This window comes from Bos mutus, chromosome 9, assembly GCF_027580195.1.
Source record: "Bos mutus isolate GX-2022 chromosome 9, NWIPB_WYAK_1.1, whole genome shotgun sequence".
NCBI lineage: Eukaryota > Metazoa > Chordata > Mammalia > Artiodactyla > Bovidae > Bos > Bos mutus.
In genome coordinates, this window is record NC_091625.1 from 31845789 (window position 1) to 31872043 (window position 26255).

The 26255-nt window shown below is 36.7% G+C and overlaps 1 protein-coding gene across 1 annotated transcript in view; it reads left to right on the forward strand.

Moving 5' to 3' along the window:
* Positions 1 to 26255, forward strand: part of MAN1A1 (mannosidase alpha class 1A member 1) — a 173205-nt gene that overhangs the window by 60368 nt on the left and 86582 nt on the right. Inside the window, exon 5 of the mRNA XM_070376354.1 lies at positions 3206 to 3286. Within this exon, the coding sequence (XP_070232455.1) occupies positions 3206 to 3286 (81 nt within the window). The remainder of the gene's footprint in view (positions 1 to 3205; positions 3287 to 26255) is intronic.

Sequence of the window (26255 nt, forward strand, 5' to 3'; positions counted from 1 at the left end):
TGTGGAATATTAAAGCTTCTACCAATATTTGTATGATACTCATTCAGAGTGATACACATCACAGATAAACTATTACTATGTAAAGTTCTCTAATCAAATTAGGTATTAGGTACATATTAGAAATTAGGGAATACAACTAAATGAACTCACCAGAGAGTCATATATTATGATGATTTTTCCTAACTCTAACCTAGTTATTGTCTCTTATAAGTAATTTTCATGATCTTCCTTTTGCAAGACAAAAACAAAGTTGTAACTTAGGCAATTACTTAGCTTTAATTTGTGAGATCCTTACACCTTTTTAGAGAGAACATGTGGAAATTAAATGAAAATACATATTCTTTTTTTCCTGAAAATGTAGACTCCCACTAAAATGTAGACTCCATAAGTTGAGGACCTGAGATTTCATTGCTGTGTCCCTAGAACCTAGGACAGTGCCTGGCACATAGTAGTTGCTTAATAAATGTTTGTTAAAGGAAATAATTTCTCCACAAATTGTGACTAAGCTCATCTGCTGGGCATTGACTCCATATATTAGTTTGCTATTAGCCTCTGTGATTTCAGTGAATGATTTGATGTTAGGCAAAAGTGAACAATTATCACGTAGGCCCAATGACCATGAAAAGAAGCTAACAAAAGCTTGGAGTTTAAACAATACACAAGCCCCTGTGTCCCTATCCTTTGAAGCAAAAGACTTTTGCTTTAGTCTTCCAGGCCTCTCTTGAGTCTCAAAAGGCTGGCTCAAGAGTTAATGATTAGGAAATGTGAAAATGTAGAAACAAAAAATAGCTATTGGGCCTGGAACCTGGTAGCAATTTAGATTATAAATCTGCCACATAGCATAATCACTGAACTCCCAGTTCCCTGAAAGATATAGGTAAAGGCCTGGCACACATTCCTGTGTTATTTTTACAGGAAACAGACCCACCCCAGATGAAAACTGCTGACTGTAAGCACATAGACCCTAGTCTAGTTGAAACCAGAATATTGATGATGCTTGAAATTTTACCTTGATGCCGTCCAATCCTGAGAATGGTGCATGAGCTGATCATGCACCCTACAGTCCCCCCCGTTACACTGCCTTTAAAACCCCTTCCCTCAGAGCCATCGAGAGTTCAGGTCTTTTGAGCACGAGCTGCCCTTGTTCTCATTAGTATTGTGCAGTAAACACTGTACTTTCCTTCCCTGCAGTCCAGTATCAGTAGATTGGCTTTGTTGTGTGGGCAAGCAGACCCAAAGTTTGGTTCGATAACAAAGTGTATCTAACTTCTATTGTAGGTTAGCTGTGCTAAATTGTCTATAATAGAATGTAATAGTCAAATATTATGAAACGATTATTGGCGATATTTACCAACTATATGCCAGAATTATATGACCATTAACAAAGATACCTGATGCATTATCACGTGAGGTGACAGGAATGAGGAAAACAGAGCCCTAGACCACAAATCAGAGTACTCAAGTTTAAATCCTGATTCAACCACATACTAGTTGTCTGACCTTAAAATAGTCACAATAACCACTATAATTTTGTTTCTCCATTTGTAAAAGGGACAAAAGAATAGCAGTTATTTCATACAGTTGGTATGAGGATTAAAAGACTTAGTCATATAAAGAGACTATATGACTATAATGCAGGATATAGTACTTTGTAAATAATAATAGAAGCAAGCTATTATTGGTGTATATAAGAGCTAATTTAACAAGGTTCAACATATATTATTGCTCAGTCACTCAGTTGTGTCTGACTCTTTGCAACCTTATGGACTGTAGCCCACCAGGCTCCTCTGTCCATGGGATTTTCCATGCAAGAATACTGGAATGGGTTGCTGTTTCCTACTCGAGGGCATCATTCCAATCCAGGGATCGAACCCACATCTCCTGCGTCTCCTGCACTGGCAGAACTATTCTTTACCACTGAGTCACCTGGGAAGTCCAACATATAATCCTCTACTTAGAGATGAAACTTATTCTCAAAGAAATATGACCATCCCAGACCAAAAGCAGTATATTTGAGATTCAGCATTAGAACCCAAGCTGCTCCAAGTTCAGATCCTGATGCAGGAAGAGTTATAGAATGATGTTGAACTACCAGCCAATGTATAAAGAGCCCTTATGGCCAAACAGGCAAATGAATAAAATAAAAGAACACAGAACAGAATAATAGAATATCCTGAGCCTGTCACATCTGCACAGAGAATATTGAGTATTATAACCTCTACTAAAGAGCCTCTTGATGAAGGTAAAAGAGGAGAGTGAAAAAGTTGGCTTAAAGCCCAGCATTCAGAAAACTAAGATCATGATATCTGCACCCATCACTTTATGGCAAATAGATGGGGAAACAGTGGAAACAGTGGCTGACTTTATTTTAGAGGGCTCCAAAATCACTGCAGATGGTGGCTGCAGCCATGAAATTAAAAGACACTTGCTCCTTGGAAGGAAAGTTACGACCAACCTAGACAGCAGAGACATTACTTTGCCAACAAAAGTCTGTCTAGTCAAGACTATGGTTTTTCTAGTAGTCATGTATGGATGTGAGAGTTGGACTGTAAAGAAAGCTGAGCGTCAAAGAATTGATGCTTTTGAACTGTGGTGTTGGAGAACATTCTTGAGACTCCCTTGGACTACAAGGGAATCCAACCAGTCCATCCTAAAGGAGATCAGTTCTGGGTGTTCATTGAAAGGACTGATGTTGAAGCTGAACCTCCAGTACTTTGCCACCTGATGCAAAGAGCTGACTCCTTTGAAAAGACCCTGATGCTGGGAAAGATTGAAGGCAGGAGGAGAAGGGGACGACAGAGGATGAGATGGTTGGATGGCATCACTGACTCAATGGACATGAGTTTGGGTAAACTCCGGGAGTTGTTGATGGACAGGGAGGCCTGGTGTGCTGCACTCCATGGGGTCACAAAGAGCTGGACATGACTGAGCGATTGAACTGAACCTCTGCTGAATAGAGAGAGGAAATAACTTCATTTTATAAATATTTTTATAATTGTTATTTTAAGAGTCAAAATTATCTATAATATTTACATATATTTGACACAGTTAAAAGACAAAGCTTTTCCTCTTGTGTATAAATTTCTCTCAGCAAGCATGTAAGATTGAAGAAAATTTAAATATTTCATGCACTTTTCATGCTGATATTTTTCTCGATTATATCCTACCATTTACATATGAACATCCTTTATTCTGTTTCCTACAGAATGCTGAAGTTTCTGTTTTTGAAGTAAATATACGCTTTGTTGGTGGACTAATCTCAGCCTACTATCTGTCTGGAGCAGAGGTAAGATGGAAAGTGGCTTATAAATGGGAATTATGAGTGTCTTAATATCATATTTTTTGTATGGCTTTTGTGGTATCCATTAAATTTTCACATTTTGATTGGCCTCTAGCATATACTGAACTCTTTTATCATATACTAATTAAGTGAGCACCCTGGGAAAGTTCAGCAGAACATGCATGTCGAAAAATGTTAAACAATGCCTGTAAAAAAGCCTGGCTCTATTAGGTTACGTATCATGTGATTAAAACTACAAATTATATATGCCTATGGACAAAGTCATAAGGTTTAGTGGAGTGGCAAGCTTGTGGATTTCTTTCTTTAAAAATTATTTTAACGTTAGTATATATCCCTGTCACTGAGTCGTGTCTAACTCTTTGTGACCCCATGAACTGTAGCCTCCCAGGCTCCTCTGTCCATGGGATCCTCCAGGCAAGAATGCTGGAGTGGATTGCCATTTCCTTCGATCTTCCCAGCCTAAGGATTGAACCCCTGTCTCCTATGTCTCCTGCATTTCAGGCAGATTCTTTACCCACTGAGCCATCAGACATGTTAGTATAATGTTAGCTTAATAAAAAAAAAAAAAAATTGAAATAAAGAAAGCTTGGCAAGTGAGATATAAAAACTAGTATTTAAGAAAATGAGTGAGATATTCTGCTTCCCAGTTAGAAGTCCTGTAGGCCAGTAAGTCCTTGTAAAGTGTTTTGCAGCTCTTCCTAGGTTAGGCTTCATTAATTATCTGCTGCTCAGGGCAAAGAAGAAATTTTTCATTTTTAGCTGCTTTTTATCAGTAGATTAAGAAGAGATTTTTGTATCATGCTCATGAAGAGCATAGATGCTATTTCCTCAAAAGGCTTTGGGCAACTTTATGAATAACAACCTAAGTGTCCACTAAGAGTTATTAGTGGACCTCACTTTTAATGTCAACAGTGTTAGAAGCTGACATCAAGGAAAAACAGTCACATATTTCATTTGCATATCAATCAGATTTGTGTTAGTCTCAGCAGTCTGGCTGGGGCAAGAGTGGATCTGACCTAGCATACTGGTCCATGTGTTTCTGTGCTCCTTCAAACAAGCTTAAGCAGAGCAATAAACGTTTAATGAGAAAGGCTGCGTTCCTTTGTTTCTGTCTCTCAGGTACTTTCCTACTAATAGCAAAACAGCTTGTCTTTCACTTTAGATTTTATTCTACCATAGAGGTTTTCAAAGTATATAGATGGCTTCTATATTCCTTTTAATGTGTCCTCTTTGTGTTAAGTCCTGTTCTTCGTTATCCCTCTTCTTCCCTTTTTCCAGTCCCAAATAACTTCAGTTGTTCATTTTGGTTTAGGATGTTCTAAACACTAATCAAGGGAATCCATAATTTTAAAAACTCCTACTTAAAATTAGCTACTGGTTTTTTACTGAACAAATTTCTGCTTTTAGCATTTGTGTCTTTGCGTACCCAGTGTCTGCATATTCTCATTACTTTTGATGTGGCATACTTGGTTTTAACTCTCGTCATCATTTCTGTGAGGGTGAGACAATTTGGAGGAAATAGGACTACTTCATTGTATCTGGACTCAGATAGGGTAATAGAACATGCAAAGAGAAGCAGTTATGTATTTCTTCTAAATATTTATCATATAAATTGGGGTACTTTTTCACCCATAACAGTGTCTTAAGTTTATGTGTTTGTTTCTATATATGAGTATTCTTATTAGAGACATATTTATTTACTGATAAAAATATAATACCCACAGATACAGTTTGCCTGGATAAAATCATTTGTCTAAGACCTTGTAAGAGTATTTTAAAATTCTATGCTTAGCTAACTGTAGTAAGCAAAAGACCATAAAGAACACTTCCATTGAAAATAATTATTCTTTTAGTATATATGCTTTGTCCTTATCCATGTGCAAACATTGTATTAATTTTATCTATATTTTCTGTATTTTAATTTTATGATAAAAATTAACTTAGCTTAACTTCCTTTCTTATATACTTTTGTGTTTATATAGAATATATTTTTAATTTTAGTTCTTAAAGATTCATCTTCTCACCACCGTTTTTGCTAACTGTTCCCTAAATGTTGAACAGTTGGGTTGTTTTCAGTATTCCTATAGTTTGAATAATGTAGCTATAATCACCAATAAATATATTTATTCTTTAAAGTGAGATTGCCAGATGAGAAACAATTAGTATTAGACTGTTTTACCATTATCTCCTGTTTTTTCCTACCAGTTACCTCATCACTGATAGTTACCTTTCATTTGACCAATAACAGGAATAGGATCAAGGAAAAATTATTTACCATAAGTCTGAGCTTGATCTATTTGTCTCCATATCAAAATGAAAAATTAGGCATTCATTTAATAGAAAGAACATCAACATGGCCACATTATGAATTAGTTGGTTTTTGATTGTTAATAAAGTTCTGTGCTACACACTTTTATGTAGATCAAGGTATTACTAAGATAGTCTAGGAAAATTCATCTTCCTAAATTATCTCATAGAGGGACTGCTAAATCACCATAATTTAACATTCTCATTTCATCGCTGAGGTTCAGGCGTGTTCTGAGAGCATCTTATAAATCACCTTCAGAAGTATATAGGCCTACATTGATATAAGCTCAAGATTTTTAAATTTATGCTGCAAAAACAGAAGAGGAACCACTGCTTTGGGTTACATACCTCAGGAAAATTATAGTTAGAAACACTGAGCAATAATGAAGAATGTCAATGAATTTCTAAACCTACCAAAAGAACAATAGACACATGAAATACATTTTCAAAACTTAAAATGCCCTAGCTCAGTTAAAATATGTTGTAATATTTTTTTTTAAAACCAAGTCACAGGATTTCCAGAGTCTATGTAAGAAATACAGATAACCACAAAAAGTACAAACCAATGGGATAAGAATAAGATGAATACCAAACACTAAATTGTATTAAAAATAAAAGAGATAGCATTGCTGTATTATTACAAGTTTGAGGGAAACTAAAGTCTGTATTGAAGATAGTAAATAGCAACCTCTGCAATACCATTCCCCAAATTACATTCTACAGATCACCTTAGATATGGCAGAATAAATCTGTATCTGTGTACGTTCTAAAAATAAATTAGGAAAAACTACATCCTATATTTTTTCTTAGAAATTCAAAGTCACAGAAAAAGAAACTAATTTTATTTATCTTTGTGTTTCCCATACTTACTTAACTACAAACTCTTTTTTTTTTTAATGTAACATCTGCTAACACTGAGTTACAAACATTGTTTCCCAGAACAAATTTTGGGAAATGTTGATTAAGAGTAACAAAGCAAAAGTGACACTGAAAATCGGCAAATGCAAAACAAGGCATTTCAAGAGACAATGATACATGTAGAAAATAACACGTATGACTATATCAAATATTATTGTTTGTTTTACCACAGAAATCGATGGTTGTGTTGAGCAGAAAATTAATTTAATGGGATACAGTCGTGTCACAGACATGTAGAAAAAGGCTGAAGAACAAATTGAACCTAACACTCTCAAGGTGCCAGAGAGGATCTTTATAGTTGAACAATCACTCTGGGACATCCTAGAAATAATAAATATCACTGATTTTCTCTACCCTTGTCAAGATGCAAAGCCCTATCAGAAAGGTCAGTTGTCTGTTTTAGTTAATGTGGCCCGTGAGGGTCTTGGGAAATGAAAGGGAGGATATGATAGGAGTCTTCCATGTGGCTTGAATTCTGTATCCCATGAAGACCAAATATAGATAATTTCTAAACCGGAAATTCAGGCTCTGTTGGAAGGGTATGAAGAAAAAATGGGAGTTTAAAAAAAAAAAGGACATAATTTCACTATGGTGGGTAAGAGGATCAGAGGAAATATACAAGCTCTATGGAAACTGATAATTTAATAAAATACTTAGGAAAGCTTTTCCTGATTTGAAAAACTATAAATTGAGAGAGAACATTTAGTACTGACCAGGTATTTTGTTCTCAGAGGAAACATTCAGTTAACATGGTTTAAGTATGTGAAGTAGAAAAACAAAAAGTCAACTCATCAAAGCTAAAAAGATTGAATGAGCTTCCAGTGAATAAAAGAAACAAGGGCATCTGCTCCAAGACTGGGGAAACACGTATAATGGATTTTTACATTAGATCAGTTTACTCAGATAGCCTTCATTTTGAAGGCAGCAAAAGAATGTTTTACCAAATTAACCAAAAGAAATCCACTGCTCCAGACATACCAGTAGGAAAGACTGCTAAAGAACTTCCTGAAAAAGAGAAGTAGCTAATAACACTAATTTTAAAAATATCAAGGGGGTAAACCTAAAAGAAGGGGGAAGGATTGTGGAGTGGGGAGGAGGGAAATAAGATTGAGAATGTGAATATAGTGGTAGAAAAATTTATTTTCTTTTCCTCATAATAGGATTCAGGCATTTGGGGTGGCCTCAGGGGCTAGACATCAATTTTGTAGAGTTTATTTAGTGATGTTCCTTACATATACTTTAAATATTAATTTACTATTGAAACTTTTATAAAATAAAGAAGTATGATAAACTAAATAAGTAATATTTTCATTTAAAAATGTTTAACTTAGCAAAATAATATTAGATGACAGTAATTTTGCTTAAATGTGTCATTGTTTCCATGGTTAATGAGTTAAATCGTTTCATGTTGAATATTTTATTAAGATTGAAAGTTTATTTTATACTTTAAAAAGGATCTAGGAGTACGTGGAATTGATTCTAAAATAATGTACACTTTAGTCAAATGAAAATACTACTTTTTTTGTACTGCATTGAGTTATAGAAATCATCCCTACTGCTTAACTCGGGTTTGCTATATGTCTCACTCTGTACAAAGCTCTATCCTGTATTTATGATTGTTTTTGAAAGCACAGAAGTTTTATTAACTATGAGAACTTTATCTCAGTAATTCATGAAAGCAGTTCCACAGAGTGCCAATAATTTCAGCTCCAAAACTTATACATGGCTAATATATAAATGCCCGAAGCTGGTATAGATTTGCATCTGATTGATAAAGATGATAGACCAAACAAGAGGGCTTGGCACCTAAAGGAGAGGGAAACTCAGAAAATTACCTTGTTTCTTTATGAAATAGGGCTGCAAATTCACATCAGTTAGAAGAGACTAGAATGATACAATAACAGTCTCAAAAATCCTAGTGGTTTACAAGAATATGCTGTACCCACTTTCTGTCCGGTGCATGCCACATGGTCTGCCCACGACTCTGCTTCTCGTCAACCTCCCCCTGGAGCCCAGACACAGATGGACCAGCTGCCATCTGAGTCATTTGCATTTGCCAAGACAGGAGTCAGGGTGTTGGAGGGTGGGGAGGTAGCAAAAGAAAACCTAGAAAACCACACACTGTCTTTTAATGCAGCTGTTGGGAAAACACCTGTTACTTCAGCTCTCTTCTCATTGGCCAAAGCAAGTCACTTGGTCACTGTAACTTAAAGGGTTGGGGGAGGGAATGCAGTGTTACCACCACATCAGTTCAGTTCAGTCATTCAGTCGCTTAGTTGTGTCCAAATCTGCGACCCCATGAATCGCAGCACGCCAGGCCTCCCTGTCCATCACCATCTCCCGGAGTTCACCCAAACTCAGGTGCATTGAGTCTGTGATGCCATCCAGCCATCTCATCCTCTGTCGTCCCCTTCTCCTCCTGCCCCCAATCCCTCCCAGCATCAGGGTCTTTTCCAGTGAGTCAGCTCCCCGCATGAGGTGGCCAAAGTATTGGAGTTCCAGCCTCAGCATCAGTCCTTCCAGTGAACACCCAGGACTGGTCTCGTTAGGATAGACTGGTTGGATCTCCTTGCAGTCCAAGGGACTCTCAAGAGTCTTCTCCAACACCACAGTTCATCAATTATTCGGCACTCAGCTTTCTTCACAGTCCAACTCTCATATCCATACATGACCACTGGAAAAACCATAGCCTTGACTAGATGGACCTTTGTTGGCAAAGTAATATCTGCTTTAATATACTATCTATGTTGGTCATAACTTTCTTTCCAAGGAGTAAGCATCTTTTAATTTCATGGCTGCAATCACCATCTGCAGTGATTTTGGAGCCCCCAAAAATAGTCTGGCACTGTTTCCACTGTTTCCCCATCTATTTGCCATGAAGTGATGGGACCAGATGCCATCATCTTCGTTTTCTGAATGTTGAGCTTTAAGCCAACTTTTTCACTCTCCTCTCTCACTTTCATCAAGAGGCTTTGTAGTTCCTCTTCACTTTCCTGCCATAAGGGTGGTGTTGTCTGCATATCTGAGGTTATTGATCTTTCTCCCAGCAATCTTGATTCCAGCTTGTGCTTCTTCCAGCCCAGCATTTCTCATGATGTACTCTGCATATAAGTTAAATAAGCAGGGTGACAATATACAGCCTTGACGTACTCCTTTTCCTATTTGGAACCAGTCTGTTGTTCCATGTCTAATTCTAACTGTTGCTTCCTGACCTGCATATAGGTTTCTCAAGAGGCAGGTCAGGTGGTCTGGTATGCCCATCTCTTTCAGAATTTTCCACAGTTGATTGTGATCCACACAGTCAAAGGCTTTGGCATAGTCAATAAAGCAGAAATAGATGTTTTTCTGGAACTCTCTTGCTTTTTCGATGATGCAGCGAATGTTGGCAATTTGATCTCTGGTTCCTCTGCCTGCCTGGAGTAAATCGTGTTAATGACAGCCCCAGTGGCCACTGACTTGGGTTAAACTGTGTAGCCTTCCCAACTGCCAGGAGAAGAAGAAGACAGGAATTTGTGAGGAGGAGACCTTTTTGAAGGGTTCCCAAACTGGAATTAGCCTGCACCACAAGGAAAAGACTTCTATCCTGTGGCCCTAGGGTAATAAGTAGAGATAGGGATAGGAATAGGAATCATCGTGGGATAGGAATACATATCTTCACTAACTTTTCAAGTAAAAGGCTACTCTTCTAGCACATGTCTGCAAAAATTCTGTTTCTCTAAGAAAAATCATTCTAGACTTGTCTAACTTTCCAAATTTCAAACAGCAAAGTTGAGAAACAGACGTAAAGTACTTTATAGAACAGAAGCACCTGTCACCAGCCCTGAGTTGTCTGGTGGGCGAGCTGGTCGTTGCTCTTTGGCATCACCTGCTGTGTTGAGCCCTCTTTGTGGACCTGATGTTTTTCGTCCAGCCACTATTCTCTTCAGTTAAAGTGTTTCATAAGGCCAGGTACTTCTTGTTTTGTAAAACCTAATGTAAAAATGAGGTAATATGTTTACATTTAGATTTATGTTGAATCATTTCATAATTTACAATACCTGTTAAAACCAGTGCTTCTGTATCATTTTTATTGCCTGAATTATATTGACATGGATTTCTAATACTAAATTTGTATGTGTATATATGTGTGTGATTTAAACAAATGCTATATTTTTCCAGGAATATTTCTGTGTATGTTTTTTCTTTTGAAATTACTATGATGTCCTTTAGAAAGGTATCATGAGGCAGCTATAGCAAAGAATTTTAAATTTAATGGGACTGGTAGAAAATTCCTGAGAATTGGGATAATTTACCATCTGTTGAGTTCATGTATTGAGTGAATCAGCATATGCTATTGAATACCTACTTTGAGGCACTGCACTTGGTGCTGCAGGAACAGTGAACAAGGGAAGTAGTCTCTGCTGACAAATATTAATCCAGATGTTATAAGAGCCCTATAAAGTAAGAGTGGATATTGTTTTTATCCTCATTTTATATAGGAAGAAACAGAGCACTGAGAGTTGAGTAACTTACCCAAGGGCATACAAAATAGCAGAGCTGGCTTTCAAAGTTGGACAGTCTAGCTTTAGGATACCAAGTAGCAGCCAGACATTAGGGATCTCAAACATAGGAGCTAGAAATAGGCTCTAGGCTTGAACTTATGAGTCATGCATGGGTGCTCAGTCATGTCTGACTCTGTGACCCTAGGACTGTAACCCTTCAGGCTCCTCTGACCATGGATGGAATTTTCCAGGTAAGAATACTGGAGTAGGTTGCCATTTCCTACTCCAGGGGATCTTCCTGACCCAGGGAACAAACCCACTTCTCCTGCATCTCCTGCATCAGCAAGCGGGTTCTTTACCGCTGCACCCCCTGGGAAGCCCAGACTTATGAGTCATCAACAGCTAAATGATAATTGAATGGATAGAAGGGAATGGGGCTGCTAAGAATATATATAGATTGAAAAGAGATAGCCTAAACATGTAGGCATTAGTGAGAGAAAGGAGCTAGAAAAGGAGACTAAGAAGTTGGAAGTTGTAATCCCGGAAGTAAGAGGAAAACCGATAAAATGTGATTATCACAGAAGCAAAGGGAAAGTAATATTTGAAAAATGAGTAAATATTCAGTTGTGTCAAAGGTTGCTGCTAGGGCAGGATGTCTAAGGACTGAAAAGTAGCTTTGGACATAGCTATATAGAGGTCACGGATAACTCTACTGAAAGTACTTTTGGTAGAGTAATAACATATAATCCAAATTGATTTTGATTGAAGAGATCTTTAAGAAGGTAGGGGAGGGGAGGATTCAGAGGACAAATTTATAGAGTGTTTCCACCTCCATTGCAGTATGAGAGAATAGAGGAGAAGATAGGCATATGTGTGAGTGCCTTGGCAGATTTGGTGGCAAACATATGAAATATTTATTATCCAATGGTCCCTGTTAACTGTATGAAGAATTATCAGAGTGTTGCTGAGGTTCACGAGGAGAGAATAGACATTTCAGATGACTTTGTATACTTTGAAATTGTCATCCTAGAGAGGGCTGACTAGAGAAACATGGTAGAGCTTCTGGACAGCATCTTGGTGGGAGACCATGACTTCATGGTGGCATCAGTCTCAGGTGTATGATACTTGTTTCTCCAGCAGTACTCAGCAGTTCAGATACAAGCATGGAGAAGGTAGCTGGTTTGTTTTTGTTGAGTTTTGCTAGACGGATGAGACAGACACACCAAAAAGGGCATGGATTTTATATGGTATTGTCCAAAAAAGAGTATTAAAATTATAGACCATGAAGTCCAAGAACAAGTCTAAGACAGTATGAAAAAAATCAGATGAGTGATAGAAAATCGACTGATTAAATTGCCTGTTTTGTTGAAGTAGGATAGCAGTAGTAGCAGTAATTTAGCAAATAACTAGATATTCTGGAAGTTAAGGCTGTACAGTAGAATGTATAAATAAGAGATGTAAAAAATAGGGCAGTTTTGAGTGATGTCATAATCCAGGATGACATCACAAGGATGAGTGACTAAGGAGATTTTGCCAGAAACTATCTGCATGGCTTCCTGTGCAATGTATTTTAATTGAAAAACATAACTGGTCTTAAAAAGAAAAAAACCTTCCAAGCATCAGTGAACCTATTTTTAAATTTCCTAAGATATAAACACTTTACATAATATTTATAAATCCATATGGAAATGTGTACTGAACAAAGGTCACTACTTAAACAAAAAGGAGAAGAATATTCATGCAGTATGAAATTTAAGTATATGGTTGTTGGATAAACATTCATGACTGTAGAGCCTTAAGTTAGTACAGATGATTGGAGTTGGCAGTAGAAATGTAAACAAATGCATATTAACTAGTTAGATTTAATGCAACTATGTACCTATGCTAAGCTATTTCTTTTCAGCTATAACTAGATGAAATTTTGTCTGTGATAACTATAGTAAATTTAATTGTAATGATGTGAATTCATTTTGAATTTCCTTTAGTCTATTCATGCTGCTATAATGGTATGGTAGATTATCATAAACTAGGTGGCTTATAAACAAGAAACATTTATTTCTCATAGTTATGATGGCTGGGAAATCCAAGATCGAGGTGCCAGAAGATTTTGGTGTCTCCTGATGGCCAGCTTCTTGTTTCATAGATGGCCGTCTTCTCTATGCATCCTCACATGGCAGAAAGGTTGAGAGAGCTCTTTAGGGTATCTTTTATAAAGGCACTAATCTCATCCAAGGGGGCTCTATTCTCAAGACATAAACCACCTCCAAAAGCCTCCACCTATCTCCAAATTATCATCGCATTAGGGATTAGGATTGCACATTTGAATTTTGGGAGGAGAGGAAACATTCAGTGTATAGCAAGTGAGTGTGAAGTAAGTCTTTTGAAGATTTCATTTAAAAAGCTTTCTTGTGTTACCACTTTATGATGCAGATGTATAGTTTTATGTATTTCTTTAAAGTTTTTTCTTTAAAACATTTTAGAAGATAGTTCATTGACAGATTTTAGGGTTAACTATCCTAGTAACTGCAGCCATTTCTGCTACATCATGAAGTGTTTCTCCTAGAGAGATCTGCTCATGTATCCCAATCCAGGGATCACACCCACATCTCTTATGTCTCCTGCTTTGGCAGATGGGTTCTTTACCACTAGTACCACTTGAGAAGCCCTTCTCTGGATATACCACCATTAATTTTGCATTTGGAAGTTCATCTTATAATTTAGCTGAAAATTCTTTTCCATTGTTAATAAAGAGAACCTAAGCCTTGAGGATAATGTTTGTTTTTAACTTAATAATTGATCTTTATTTTAATTTGAGTTATCCAATTCTTCTGGAGCAGTACAAATAATGACTAATTCCAGGGTCCTGCAAAATGAGGAAATCCAAGATATTTAATGATAGGGCAGAGAACCCAAGAATTTTCTCACAGCTCTTTGTTATAAACACTTTTGTTTTTCATTCATGCCATTAGGTATACAGTTAGGGTTAGAACAGATAAGCAAAAGAGATTGTCACCTTTTCTTCTAAGTTCCGTTTGGTTAATGCATTTATTTGTTTAATATTATTTTAACATATTTAAGTTCTTGATATAATAATAACCACAATTACTCTAATGTACAAATTGCTGCTAACTTCTGTGTTTCAATTCTTACAGCTCACTTGGTATTAAAATTATTAAATATTGTTTTTTTTAAACCACTGTGTCTCATGAACTTCCTCTGGTCAGGTAGAAAGTACACATATTATTCAATTTAGATTTAACTATTAATTCAAATAACAACCATAGTATGTGTGTTGAGTTTCTGCTATCTAGTCTTTATAACTATATAATACTATATAGTGCTTTATAACTAGACTTTTTGTTACCATCTGAGCTACCAGGGAAGCCCGGAATAATATTAACCTGGAGTTTAACTCTGAAGAATTAGATATAGTGAACTTTAAAGCTCTTTCATCTTGTCAGGCTTGCAGTTATTAACATGTTTAGTTGCTTTTGATTCACATCTTTATTCAGCAAATACTACGTGCCAGCTCTGATAATTTTGAGCATCTATTATGTGCCAAAGTGTGTTCTTATATCTGGAGGATTCAGTGATGCACAAATTAGATGAAATCCCTGTTCTCGTGAAATGTGCATTCTAGTGAGATAAAATATGAAACAAGTTCACAGTATACTGTCAGATAACAGTAAGTGCTATGAGGAAAATACAATTCAATCATGGGATAAAGAGTGACAGAGATGGATGGGACAAGAAGGACTGCTTTAGCATGAAATGGAGCTCAGATTGGAATGACACCATTGAAGATTGGGAGAAAATAACATTCTAAACAGAAGAACCTAAGAATTCAGAGTTTATAGTAGATTTTTCTCTTTTCTTTGGAACAGAGAAGAGGAGGAGGACAGTGGTAGTGATAATAATGGTGGTAGTAAGACCATTATCTTAGGGTTATTGTATGCCAGGTACACAGTATCGATACTGGAGAGATTTCATAAACTCCATATTGTAGCTACACTGAAGGTCTGACTGGCTGATTCCTGAGTCATATAGTGAGTGAGAGAACTGGAATTAGACCCTGATTTGTCTGCACAATGACCTATCCACATATTATTCCCAAATCCAGAGTTACCACAGTCTTCCTTTCTTATTTACTTGCTTATCAGTTCAACATGTAATGAGCCAGCTGCAATCTTCTGAAACCCATGAAATCTTCTGCTTTTCTGAGCAACAAGGAATAATTGATGTATGAAAACTAAGCTATGATATGGTAACACTTAAGAGTTTATAACGGATTTTTATTATTCCAATCATATTTGAAATTATGTATTCATCATATTCATGTCTTTTTCCAAAACAAACTTGTCCTTGAATTTTTCCAAATAGTTCTTTGAGTTGCTATCGTTCTCATTTCCTTCTCTGTGGTTTTATTCTTCATTTTCTCACCCTCTTCCTCAGAATAAAATATATTTTAAAAATCATAGTAATTGAGAGCACTGAATGATGTACATGTATACAATTTAGAAAAAAGAATAATTACTTTCAAGTTTTGAATCATATTTTTTGATAAAGAAATATGAGGGGAAAAGGTAGTACATTGTCATTTCAAATGAAATTAAAATAGTTTGGCTTTATTAGCACATAAATTGTGAAGGTTTACCAATACAATTGGAATGCTTTTATATAATTAGAGAATTCCAAAAAGAACTTAGAAATAGCTCATAAATCTACCATATGTTGAGAGCACTTTAATAAATTTCTCCTGACTGTGAATAAAAATTTGGAATAATATTGCCTATTTGCTTTTTATATTAGACAAAGAGAAGAAGGAAAGCTCATATTTATTGTCATATATCATAAAAGTAACTTCAAAAAAATGATTAAAATATCTACTTCTCATAGTCATTAAAGATATGCAGTGAACCATTTTCTAGTAGGTTTTCCTTCCATTAAGTTAACTGTTGTCACAAGATAAGACTCAAAACCAGGCCCTTGAGTTAAACTAAGATTAGATCCAGGGACCTGACATTTCTCCAATTTTTCCTGGGAGTTCATTCCATTATGGAATTTCAAGATGCTACTTCAAATAATGGGGTTTAGCTAGTACTCAGATAAATGGGTAGTTGCTGCTTTCAAAGATTGCCAGTCTCATGTCACCACTGCCTGGCATGCACTTCCCTCTAGTTTTGCTTACCTGTTCAATGCCTTCTCCCCACCCACATATCCAGACAGATACAGAATAATCACTGATTCTCCTTATAAACACTCACAATAAAGTAGCAACACTTCCAACTTCTTTCTCCCCCTCTTTCTTCCCTATCAAATTAGCAAAGACTGAAAACATGTTAATACCCAATTTGGTGAGAATAGGATAAAAATTTGCTCAACATTGCTGAAGGAAATGTAACTAGATTTGGTTGCTCCAAAAAGCAATTAAGTACTATGCATAGAAGAAGATCCTTACTATAAAGGTATTTATTTAATTCCAGTTATTCAACATTGGGGAATCTATCCAAAGGAAGTAATCCAAAATGTAATCTTATTATGCCAAAGCAGTTAATGAATATATTTTATATAAACAGTAAAATAGGAAGAGACGTCTGCAATATCCAACAGTAAAAGAATGGTGGAGCAGTTCATGGAATGCTCACATAATGTCATGTTGCGCAACCATTAAAATTTATGCTTGTTAATTTATTTGATGACATAGACAAATATTGATAAATAAAACAAGACACAAAATTTACTAAGTATATGATTGTTTTTGATTCCCTTCACCCATTTCTGGCAGCTACTATTCTGTTCTCTATATCTGTGAACGTAGTGTTTTTGTTTGTTTTCAGCTACAAAAAGATAGAATAACTACATAGGGAATTATTCTTAAATGTAAACAATATTTGCTTATAATTGTTATATGATCTTTCCCATGTCTTTTTGTTTTTCTTATCAGATTTTTCAGAGTGAACTAGTAGCAATCTTATGATCAGAAAAATATTAAAAGAAAATTGCAATAAACTTGAAAAAAATCCTTACCAAACTTTTTCCCCTAGACTTTCTCAGGATTCAGTTGTTCTAGCCTTTTTTAAAATTTGAATATTTTTAACTTTTCTTATAAGAATCCAGCCTGTGAAGTCTTGAAAGTCACCTTTCTCCCTTTCTGACATCTGTTTCATAAAGAAAATGACTTTACTCAGTGATAATTGAATTTCCTTCTTTATAGTCAATTTATAGATTTCCATTTCAGATGGTGGGTTTATTTACAGCAACATCTATTAGATGTTAGTATCATCCTCAGCTCACATGGAAATGGAGGTGACACAAAGTTTAAGTAAACAGATTGGTCATCAATCCTTAATCTTTATATTTTCAAGAGCAGTTTAAAAAGACAAAAGCTGATTATAGTAACAAATTTTTTTGTTACACACGCCTGTCTAAAGTGATACAAAATAGTATGTACAGTATTTCATACTCTTAAAAAAATACATTCATGGAAAATCTCTTTGCATTTTCCATCCTCAACCATTTAAAAGTCAAAAGAGTGGAATTACTTGTGATTATTATTATAGATTCAGTAATAAAGTTTGTGTTCATTACTAACATAGAAGGAAATCTGGAACTACTGAGGCATTTGGCTCAATCTGTGACTTTGTCTTTCTCTACAGGATCTAATTGAAAGAAGGTATTAGGGAAGACATAGCAGAGAGCCTTTTTCCTGTTGTTACAGCGTAAATATCCTTAAGAAACTTCAAAAACATGCATGCTTGCTTGAAGAAGAGAGTAAGAGAAAAGCTGTTCAGTAATGAGCCAGGGAAAAAGGAAAACCTTGTCTGTGAGATAAAGAAAGTGACTATAAAAAGGGGAGCGTATAGACTACCAGACACTCGTGAGACTTCTCAAATCAAAAACTAGAACTCACTTTATGACGGAAACCCAAGGTAATTAGAAACTATTTCAAATTTGTAATATTTTCCTTTATTTTTTAAAATCCAAAGCAAATATGACTATATGAATTGATAGAACTTACTTATGGGTACACAGATACTGGCAGTTTCTATATTTTGAAATACTTTACTTTTAAAAAATGTTTGGAAGAATTTATAGATGTGATGAAAAGCCAAGTGTCTTCTTTCACTTCACTCTCTCCTCACCCTAAAACTCTGCCTCTCCTTCCATTTATGAGGATTAGCTACTCCCTGTGACCCTATAATAGGAGTAGACTTCCGAGTAATGATCTGAGGCTCTCATTAGTTAAAATTGTATTTCTCAGGAAAGTTGCCACATTTGGGGCCTACAGGTAAACCATCTGTAAACAGGGGGCTACTTGAAATATTCATTGTTTTGGAGGCATCTACCAAGTGAGCTTAAGTAGCTCATATGGAGTGGAAGCAACGTTGCTCATAGACTCTGGAATCCTGGCTTCTCAGACCCTGTTTAGTGGTTGCCTCACCTTGAACAAGCCATTTTATCACTTTCAGATTTTTTTTTCATAAATTTGCTGTTATGGAATGGGAAATAAATGTCTTTTAAGTATCCTCTAAATGCAGTGTTCTGGAACTATGAAACATGGATTTTTCAAGTTCATAGAGTGTTGTAAATTGGAGGAGTGGGTGTGTGGGAGAAGTTTCCTCCTCATAACTCACAACTTCTTGTTTTGGGGTATAAATTCAGTAACTCCTTCTGGTGAAATACAGATTTGTGCTTCTTAGGTTGTCCAGATATGTAAATACCTGGGGGTGTAATAGAAATAGGAAAGTTGGCCTCTTTATGCTCTGGAAAAACCTTGTGTCCTATGGAAGATGAATTGGCTGGTTGTTAGTGGAAGGGAGATGCTAAAAATTAGAGAAGCTCTGCAAGGAAAACAATAAACTGCTGTAGACACAGAAACAATGAGGAATATGCACTGGTTCTTTACTTATGAACACCCACAGTCTTAACTCCTTTCTTATGCAAAATTTGAATGCAGATTGCTTTTTGTTATAAACAAATCTCCCATTTTAATGACAAACTCAAAGGCAATTCTGGCAGCTGTAGCAAGAATGAGAAACAAGGGTTTATACCCAGCAAAACTGACTTTTCAGGTGTGAAGGGCACTGACAAACTATTATCTTCATGCAGGAACTTGGGAAGTATTGCTTCCAAGAGCCCTTCCTGATGGATATACCAAGCAACAAGCTTCAGACAGCCAAAGAGCGTGTATCATGAGTCCATTTTTATGAAATGTCAAAAGTAGGCAAATCTATAGAGACAGAAAGTAGATTAGAGGTTGCATAGGACTGAAGTGGTTGGAGGAAATGAGGAGTGACTGCTAATGAACATGGTGTTTCTTTAGGATGGGTGATAAAAAATGTTCTAAAATTTGTTGTGGGAATCAATTTAGTATGACTATACTAAAGCCACTGAAATGTGTAATTTAATGGGTAAATTATATGATGAAAATGTTAAAAAGAAAAACACCATAGCTCTGAAATTTAATTGAAAATATTGGTAAGAACTTACGAGATACTTTATCTTAAAATATATAAATAAGTGTGTGTATCCCCTGAAAAGGCCTGGAAACAGTGAAGTATGCCCAGACTGGGTGTTGAATTCTGATTCCTTACTAACCAGGGCTTCTGAGAAATGGCTGAAATCTAAAAAACGTACAGTATCATTCTGAAACATCGAACCAGGTGACAAAGACACGGACAAAGACTACGAGAGTAATGTCAAAAGGACACAGGGGCCAACTTAAAAGAGGCTCCCTCCTTCAAAAGATGAACATTTTGAGTTTCAGTATAAATAAGAAATGTAACAGATTAATACCCACCAAATATGTTTAAGTTTGTAAATTCTTAATGATATTAAAAATCAAAAACAATTGGTCACCTTCAAAGAATGAAAGGAAAGCAATTTATTACCATGAAAATTGGTAAAAAGAACCAAGCCTTTGACTTACCTTTCCTATGTGAACTGTATCACAGGAAACCAGGTGGTAGATAAGCCAAGTGTCTTAATAAAATTATTTCTGTTAATAAATGAAAATGAAATGATAAAGGTGAAGGCACACCCATTTTTACAACTCCTCATGAGTTAATGGATCCAGGCCATGATTATCAAAGCTGCTGACTTCTCAAAAGGAAAGCAAACCACATACAAACCTCCTGATAAAAGAACGTATCACCTAGAACCTTGTCAAAGGAACCAAGTCCCTGGATCCAGCTTGTAATTTGTCAGAAACACTGTGAGAAGAATGTATTGAACTGCACTATAGATGTGCAGAGTGAGGCTCCTAGGTTTGCAATGACTTAAATTTGTCCAGATAAATTAAAAGAAATGAAAGGGGAAAAGAGGCAACCTATGGTTTAAAAGAGGCCTTTAAGTAGTTTGTTTGTTTTTTTTTTTAAGTGGGCAAGGCTGACTATAGGGTCTAAGGATGCACTCTTGGTTGATCAATGTTAAGAATAAATGCCAGGATGTGGTTACTTTTGGAGAGAGGGAAGGAGTAATGGGTGGGACGAGGCACACAGGTAGATGGCCTTTAGTGGGGCTGACAGAGCCCTGTTTCTTGACCTAGATGGTAATTACTAGGATGTGTGTCTTTAGTTATGCATTCTGTAGGCATGTATGTTGTGGGTGGGAAGATATGTATACACCTCTGTGTATCTTTGGAATTTAAATATGCTTAAAACATATCAATAATAAAAGAGATTACCCAGAAGAACAGTCAAAGCTTGATGGAATCAATTTTGAATCTTGGGATCTATTTTGGATCTCTTTCTTAATTGAAAGAATATTCTTTATTTGAAAGAATATTTAATGTATTTGCATTAGCTTGATGTGTATACATTAAAGATCATATTTCACATATAAAACAAGCCTAATCCAAGTGTAAAGTACATGTCAATGTTCTATATGGGCTTCCCTGGTGGCTCAGTGTTAAAGAACCCTCCTGCCAATGCAGTGCTGCTGCTGCTAAGTCACTTCAGTCGTGTCCAACTCCGTGCAACCCCATAGATGGCAGCCCACCAGGCTCCCCCATCCCTGGGATTCTCCAGGCAAGAGTACTGGAGTGGGGTGCCATTGCCTTCTCCGTGCCAATGCAGTAGGCGGGTTCAATGCTTGGGTTGGGAAGACCCCCTGGAGAAAGAAATGGCAACAGACTCCAGTATTCTTGCCTGGAGAGTCCCATGGACAGAGGAGCCTGGTGGGCTACAGTCTGTGGGGTTGCAAAGAGTAGGACATGACTTGGTTCCTAAATAACAACAACAAATATTCATTCTATAATACTTGTCTTAAAGTGCTGATTGAACAGATACTTTGACTTACAGCATTCATCTTTTTACTTTATGAAACAGATTGTCCAAATAACTTGAAAACAGTTTTTCATTTATCACTTTTAGGTTTGGTAGTAAATTTTCTAGTCATAAACTTATTATATACTTAATAGGATGCACTATGATATAAGGGCTTCTCTGATAACTCAGTTGGTAAAGAATCCACCTGCAATTCAGGAGACCCCAGTTTGATCCCTAGGTTGGGAAGATTCGTTAGAGAAGGGATAGGCTATCCACTCAAGTATTCTTGGGCTTCCCTTGTGGCTCATCTGGTAAAGAATCCACCTACAATGCTGGAGACCTGGGTTTGATCTCTGGGTTTGTAAGATCCTCTGGAAAAGGGAAAGGCTACCCACTCCAGTATTCTGGCCTGGAGAATTCCATGGACTATATAGTCCATGGGGTCGCAAATAGACACGACTGATGACTTTCACTATGATATAACATATATAGAGAACACTGAACAATTTTTTAATTAATTCATTTCTCATTTTACAAGAAATGTTACTTTTTGTTCAGAATTGTTAACAACATTTAGTTTCAGCAGTGTGGAGTAGTGGTCAAGACCATAAACTCTGGGACCAGACTGTAGCATTCCAATCTCTGTTTCTCTGCTTCTTGCTGGCATTGTGTGAACATAATCAGGGATGATAACCTTTCCCACCTCAGAAGCCTTGTGGAAGGATAGAGCAACTTAGTAAATGCAGACATTCAGAAGAGTCCCTGGAATATAGTGAATTCTACATAGGCATCAGCTGTTTATTACTTGGCCAAAATCATTTATGCAGATCAGTCTTTGGGAAATCATATGGCTGAAAGCCTACTTAAACTTTCTCAATCCTAGCATCCCTGAACTTGAGAGTTCTTACTAAATGTGTTTTCTCAGAGGTTCTCATCCTACTTAAATGACTTCTTACAGGACAGAAATATAAACAAAGCACATTGTTCAGATTTTATAATTTATGTCTGCATATTTGCTTACAGTTAGCATGTTAGAGGTAGTTGGGGTGAAATCTCTTTATGTTCTTTTTATCATGAAATGTTATCGATTCACAGTGTAAGTATATATTATTGCAAGAGCTATAAAAGAGGAAGATATCTAGGAAAGGAGGAAGAAGGCAAAAAAGAAAAAAAGGGGGGAGGAAATAAAACAACTCATGAGGAAAAGGAGTAGCCTTAAAACACCTGATTTGCGATCTACTGAGATGCATGGGGTCCATGATCATAATTAGCTGTGTGATTATTTTATTTAACTGTATTTGTATTTTTTAGTGAAAAATGTTTATCGTGATTGTTTTAAATGTAAGAAATTATTCAACCAGCACAAACCCAGTATGTTTGATCCCTCCACCCCAATTCTACATTCTAACCAATCGTTGATAAGTAAAGCCTAGCCTTTGGAAAGGCCTTAGGAAACCTAAAAATATTTATATATTTAACTTTTGCAGGTTTTCTAAGGAATCTAGACATCAAGAAATATTTACATATGTTCCACTAGTTTCCATTTCTTTCTTGTTGATTTCCTTATTAAGAACCTTAATGAAAAAAAGCCCAAAATATATCTTAAGAAAGCTGAACGTAAATCTTCTTCCCGTTGTTCATATACTGTGCCTTATTTTACAAACACTTTTCAATTATGTGATTTCAAATCTACGGTATTGGCATAGCTCTCATGGTTGAAAATAGTTGTTTTATTGTTTTCTAACGTGTTTGACCTTGTATGACCAGTCTTACCCTAAAAGGGGGATTTTTTTTAACCTATGAACTACCAAAAACAGATACAAGAGCTATTTTACATATAAATGGCTCTTTAAAACAATACTATTGTGTGCTGATTTGCCTCAGAGTCTGTATGAAGAGAGAGAAAACTAATAAATGCTGTGTTGTTAACCAATAATTAGATTCTCAATGTGGTGTAAAGTACTCACAGGAGGTTCATTCTTGGCCTCATAAATTTGACCATATCTTTCCATTCTAATGCTATTAAGTGACTTAGAGACATGACTTAACAGTAAAATAAGCTCCTAAACCACAGTGGCAAGCACATAAGACTGAAATTATGCCGCGATGACTGCTATTCGTTTAGGAATTGGCTGTCCCATTTGCTCTTAAATATCAGGCAAGCAGCAAATGGAGAGTTGACTGTTAAACTGCAGATTCAGCATCACATGGCCTAATACCTCTTCTATTTGCTAAACTTGAAGATTATTAAAGATTTTTTTGCTTAGTTCACTACAGAAACAGTGTACATCATACCCATGGCAATAAATATTTTTATTATTCGTTCCAATCAATTTATTTCCCATTCTTATTGAATTACCTGAGTTCACCTAGGTCAGTGCTTCTTAAACTGTGCTATGTATCAGATTTCCCAGGAAACCTTATTAAAATGCAGATTTGTGGGCCCCACTATCAGAGTTTCTGATTCTGTAGATCTCAATGCAGGGCTGCTAATTTGCCTTTCCCAGGTGATGCTAATGCTGCTGGTTTGAGAACCTCTGACCCCTTGCAATTAACAGGATTCCTCTTTTTAAAAAAAATCAACTAAGAAAATAGACATCCAAATTTGGCCTTCAGCACTGGTAAGGAAACCGTGTCCTAATTTGGTAGATAAAGAATTGGTAAAGATAAAGAATTATAATAAAGCTTTTTTCCTGAAATCTGACAAACGTCGTATCAAAGGAACCATAAGCTATTTGGGTTTTCATTTATATTAGGGACAACTCTAGTTGAATAAAGCAAACAGAAGAACCCTGTCATAATCCCCGTGGAATATGTGACACTAATTTCTATCATTACTCTAATTTATAATGAAGATTTTTTAAGAGCCTTTTGAAAGCTTATTTCCTCAAAGTCCAAGATCTTTGGACCTGGCCAGAATTTTTGTTTTTCTTCGTCTATCTCTAAAAAAGAAATAGTTTCTGTTTTCTAACCCTTTAAAAGAGTCACCTAGAGTCAGACATCCTGGAATGTGAAGTCAAGTGGGCCTTAGAAAGCATCACTATGAACAAAGCTAGTGGAGGTGATGGAATTCCAATTGAGCTATTTCAAATCCTGAATGATGATACTGTGAAAGTGTTGCACTCAATATGCCAGCAAATTTGGAAAACTCAGCAGTGGCCACAGAACTGGAAAAGGTCAGTTTTCATTCGAATCCCAAAGAAAGGCAATGCCAAAGAATGTTCAAACTACCGCACAATTGCACTCATCTCACATGCTAGTAAAGTGGTGCTCAAAATTCTCCAAGCCAGGCTTCAGCAATATGTGAACCGTGAACTTCCAGATGTTCAAACTAGTTTTAGAAAAGGCAGAGGAACCAGAGATCAAATTGCCAACATCCGCTGGATCATCAAAAAAGCAAGAGAGTTCCAGAAAAACATCTACTTCTGCTTTATTGACTATGCCAAAGCCTTTGACTGTGTGGATCACAATAAACTGTGGAAAATTCTGAAAGAGATGGGCATATCAGCCCACCTGACCTGCCTCTTGAGAAACCTATATGCAGATCAGTCAGGAAGCAACAGTTAGAACTGGACATGGAACAACAGACTGGTTCCAAACAGGAAAAGGAGTACGTCAAGGCTGTATATTGTCACCCTGCTTATTTAACTTATATGCAGAGTACATCATGAGAAACGCTGGGCTGGAAGAAGCACAAGCTGGAATCAAGATTGCCGGGAGAAATATCAATCACCTCAGATATGCAGAATACACCACCCTTATGGCAGGAAAGTGAAGAGGAACTACAAAGCCTCTTGATGAAAATGAAAGAGGAGAGTGAAAAAGTTGGCTTAAAGCTCAGCATTCAGAAAACGAAGATCATGGCATCTGGTCCCATCACTTCATGGGAAATAGATGGGGAAACAGTGAAAACAGTGTCAGACTTTATTTTGGGGGGCTCCAAAATCACTGCAGATGGTGACTGCAGCCATGAAATTAAAAGACCTTGCTCCTTGGAAGGAAAGTTATGACCAACCTAGATAGCATATTGAAAAGCAGAGACATTACTTTGCCAACAAAGGTCCATCTAGTCAAGGCTATGGTTTTTCCTGTGGACATGTATGGATGTAAGAGTTGGACTGTGAAGAAAGCTGAGCGCCAAAGAATTGATGCTTTTGAACTGTGGTGTTGGAGAAGACTCTTGAGAGTCCCTTGGACTGTGAGGAGATCCAACCAGTCCATTCTGAAGGATATCAGTCCTGGGATTTCTTTGGAAGGAATTATGCTAAAGCTGAAACTCCAGTACTTTGGCCACCTCATGCAAAGGATTGACTCATTGGAAAAGACTCTGATGCTGGGAGGGATGGGGGCAGGAGGAAAAGGAGACAACAGAGGATGAGATGGCTGGATGGCATCACTGACTCCATGGACGGGAGTCTGAGTGAACTCCGGGAGTTGGTGATGGACAGGGAGGCCTGGCGTGCTGCGATTCATGGAGTTGCAAAGAGTTGGACACGACTGAGCAACTGAACTGAACTGAAAAGAGACATTTGTTTTTTCCTAGGATTCTCAGTCTTTTGTCTTCAACAGTACTGCCTTATAAGTGACTCAAGAATGTCCCACTCTTACTGTTTTGTTACAGATGAAATTTTTGACATAGATGTCAAGTATTTTTGGTTTTTTTGGCTTTTCTTTTGAACTTTTTATTTTGTGTTGTGGTGTAGCCAGTTAACAATGTTGTGATAACTTGAGGTGAACAGTGAAGAAACTCAGCCACACATACACATGTATCTATTCTCATGTTGGGTTTCTCTCATAGCTCAGTTGGTGAAGAATCTGCCTGCAGTGCAGAAGACCTGAGTTCGATCCCTGGATTAGGAAGATCCCCTGGAGCAGGAAATGGCAAACCACTCCAGTATTCTTACCTGGAGAATACCATGGACAGAGGAGCTTGGTAGCCTACGGTCCGTGGGGTTGCAGGAGTCGGACACGACTTAGCAA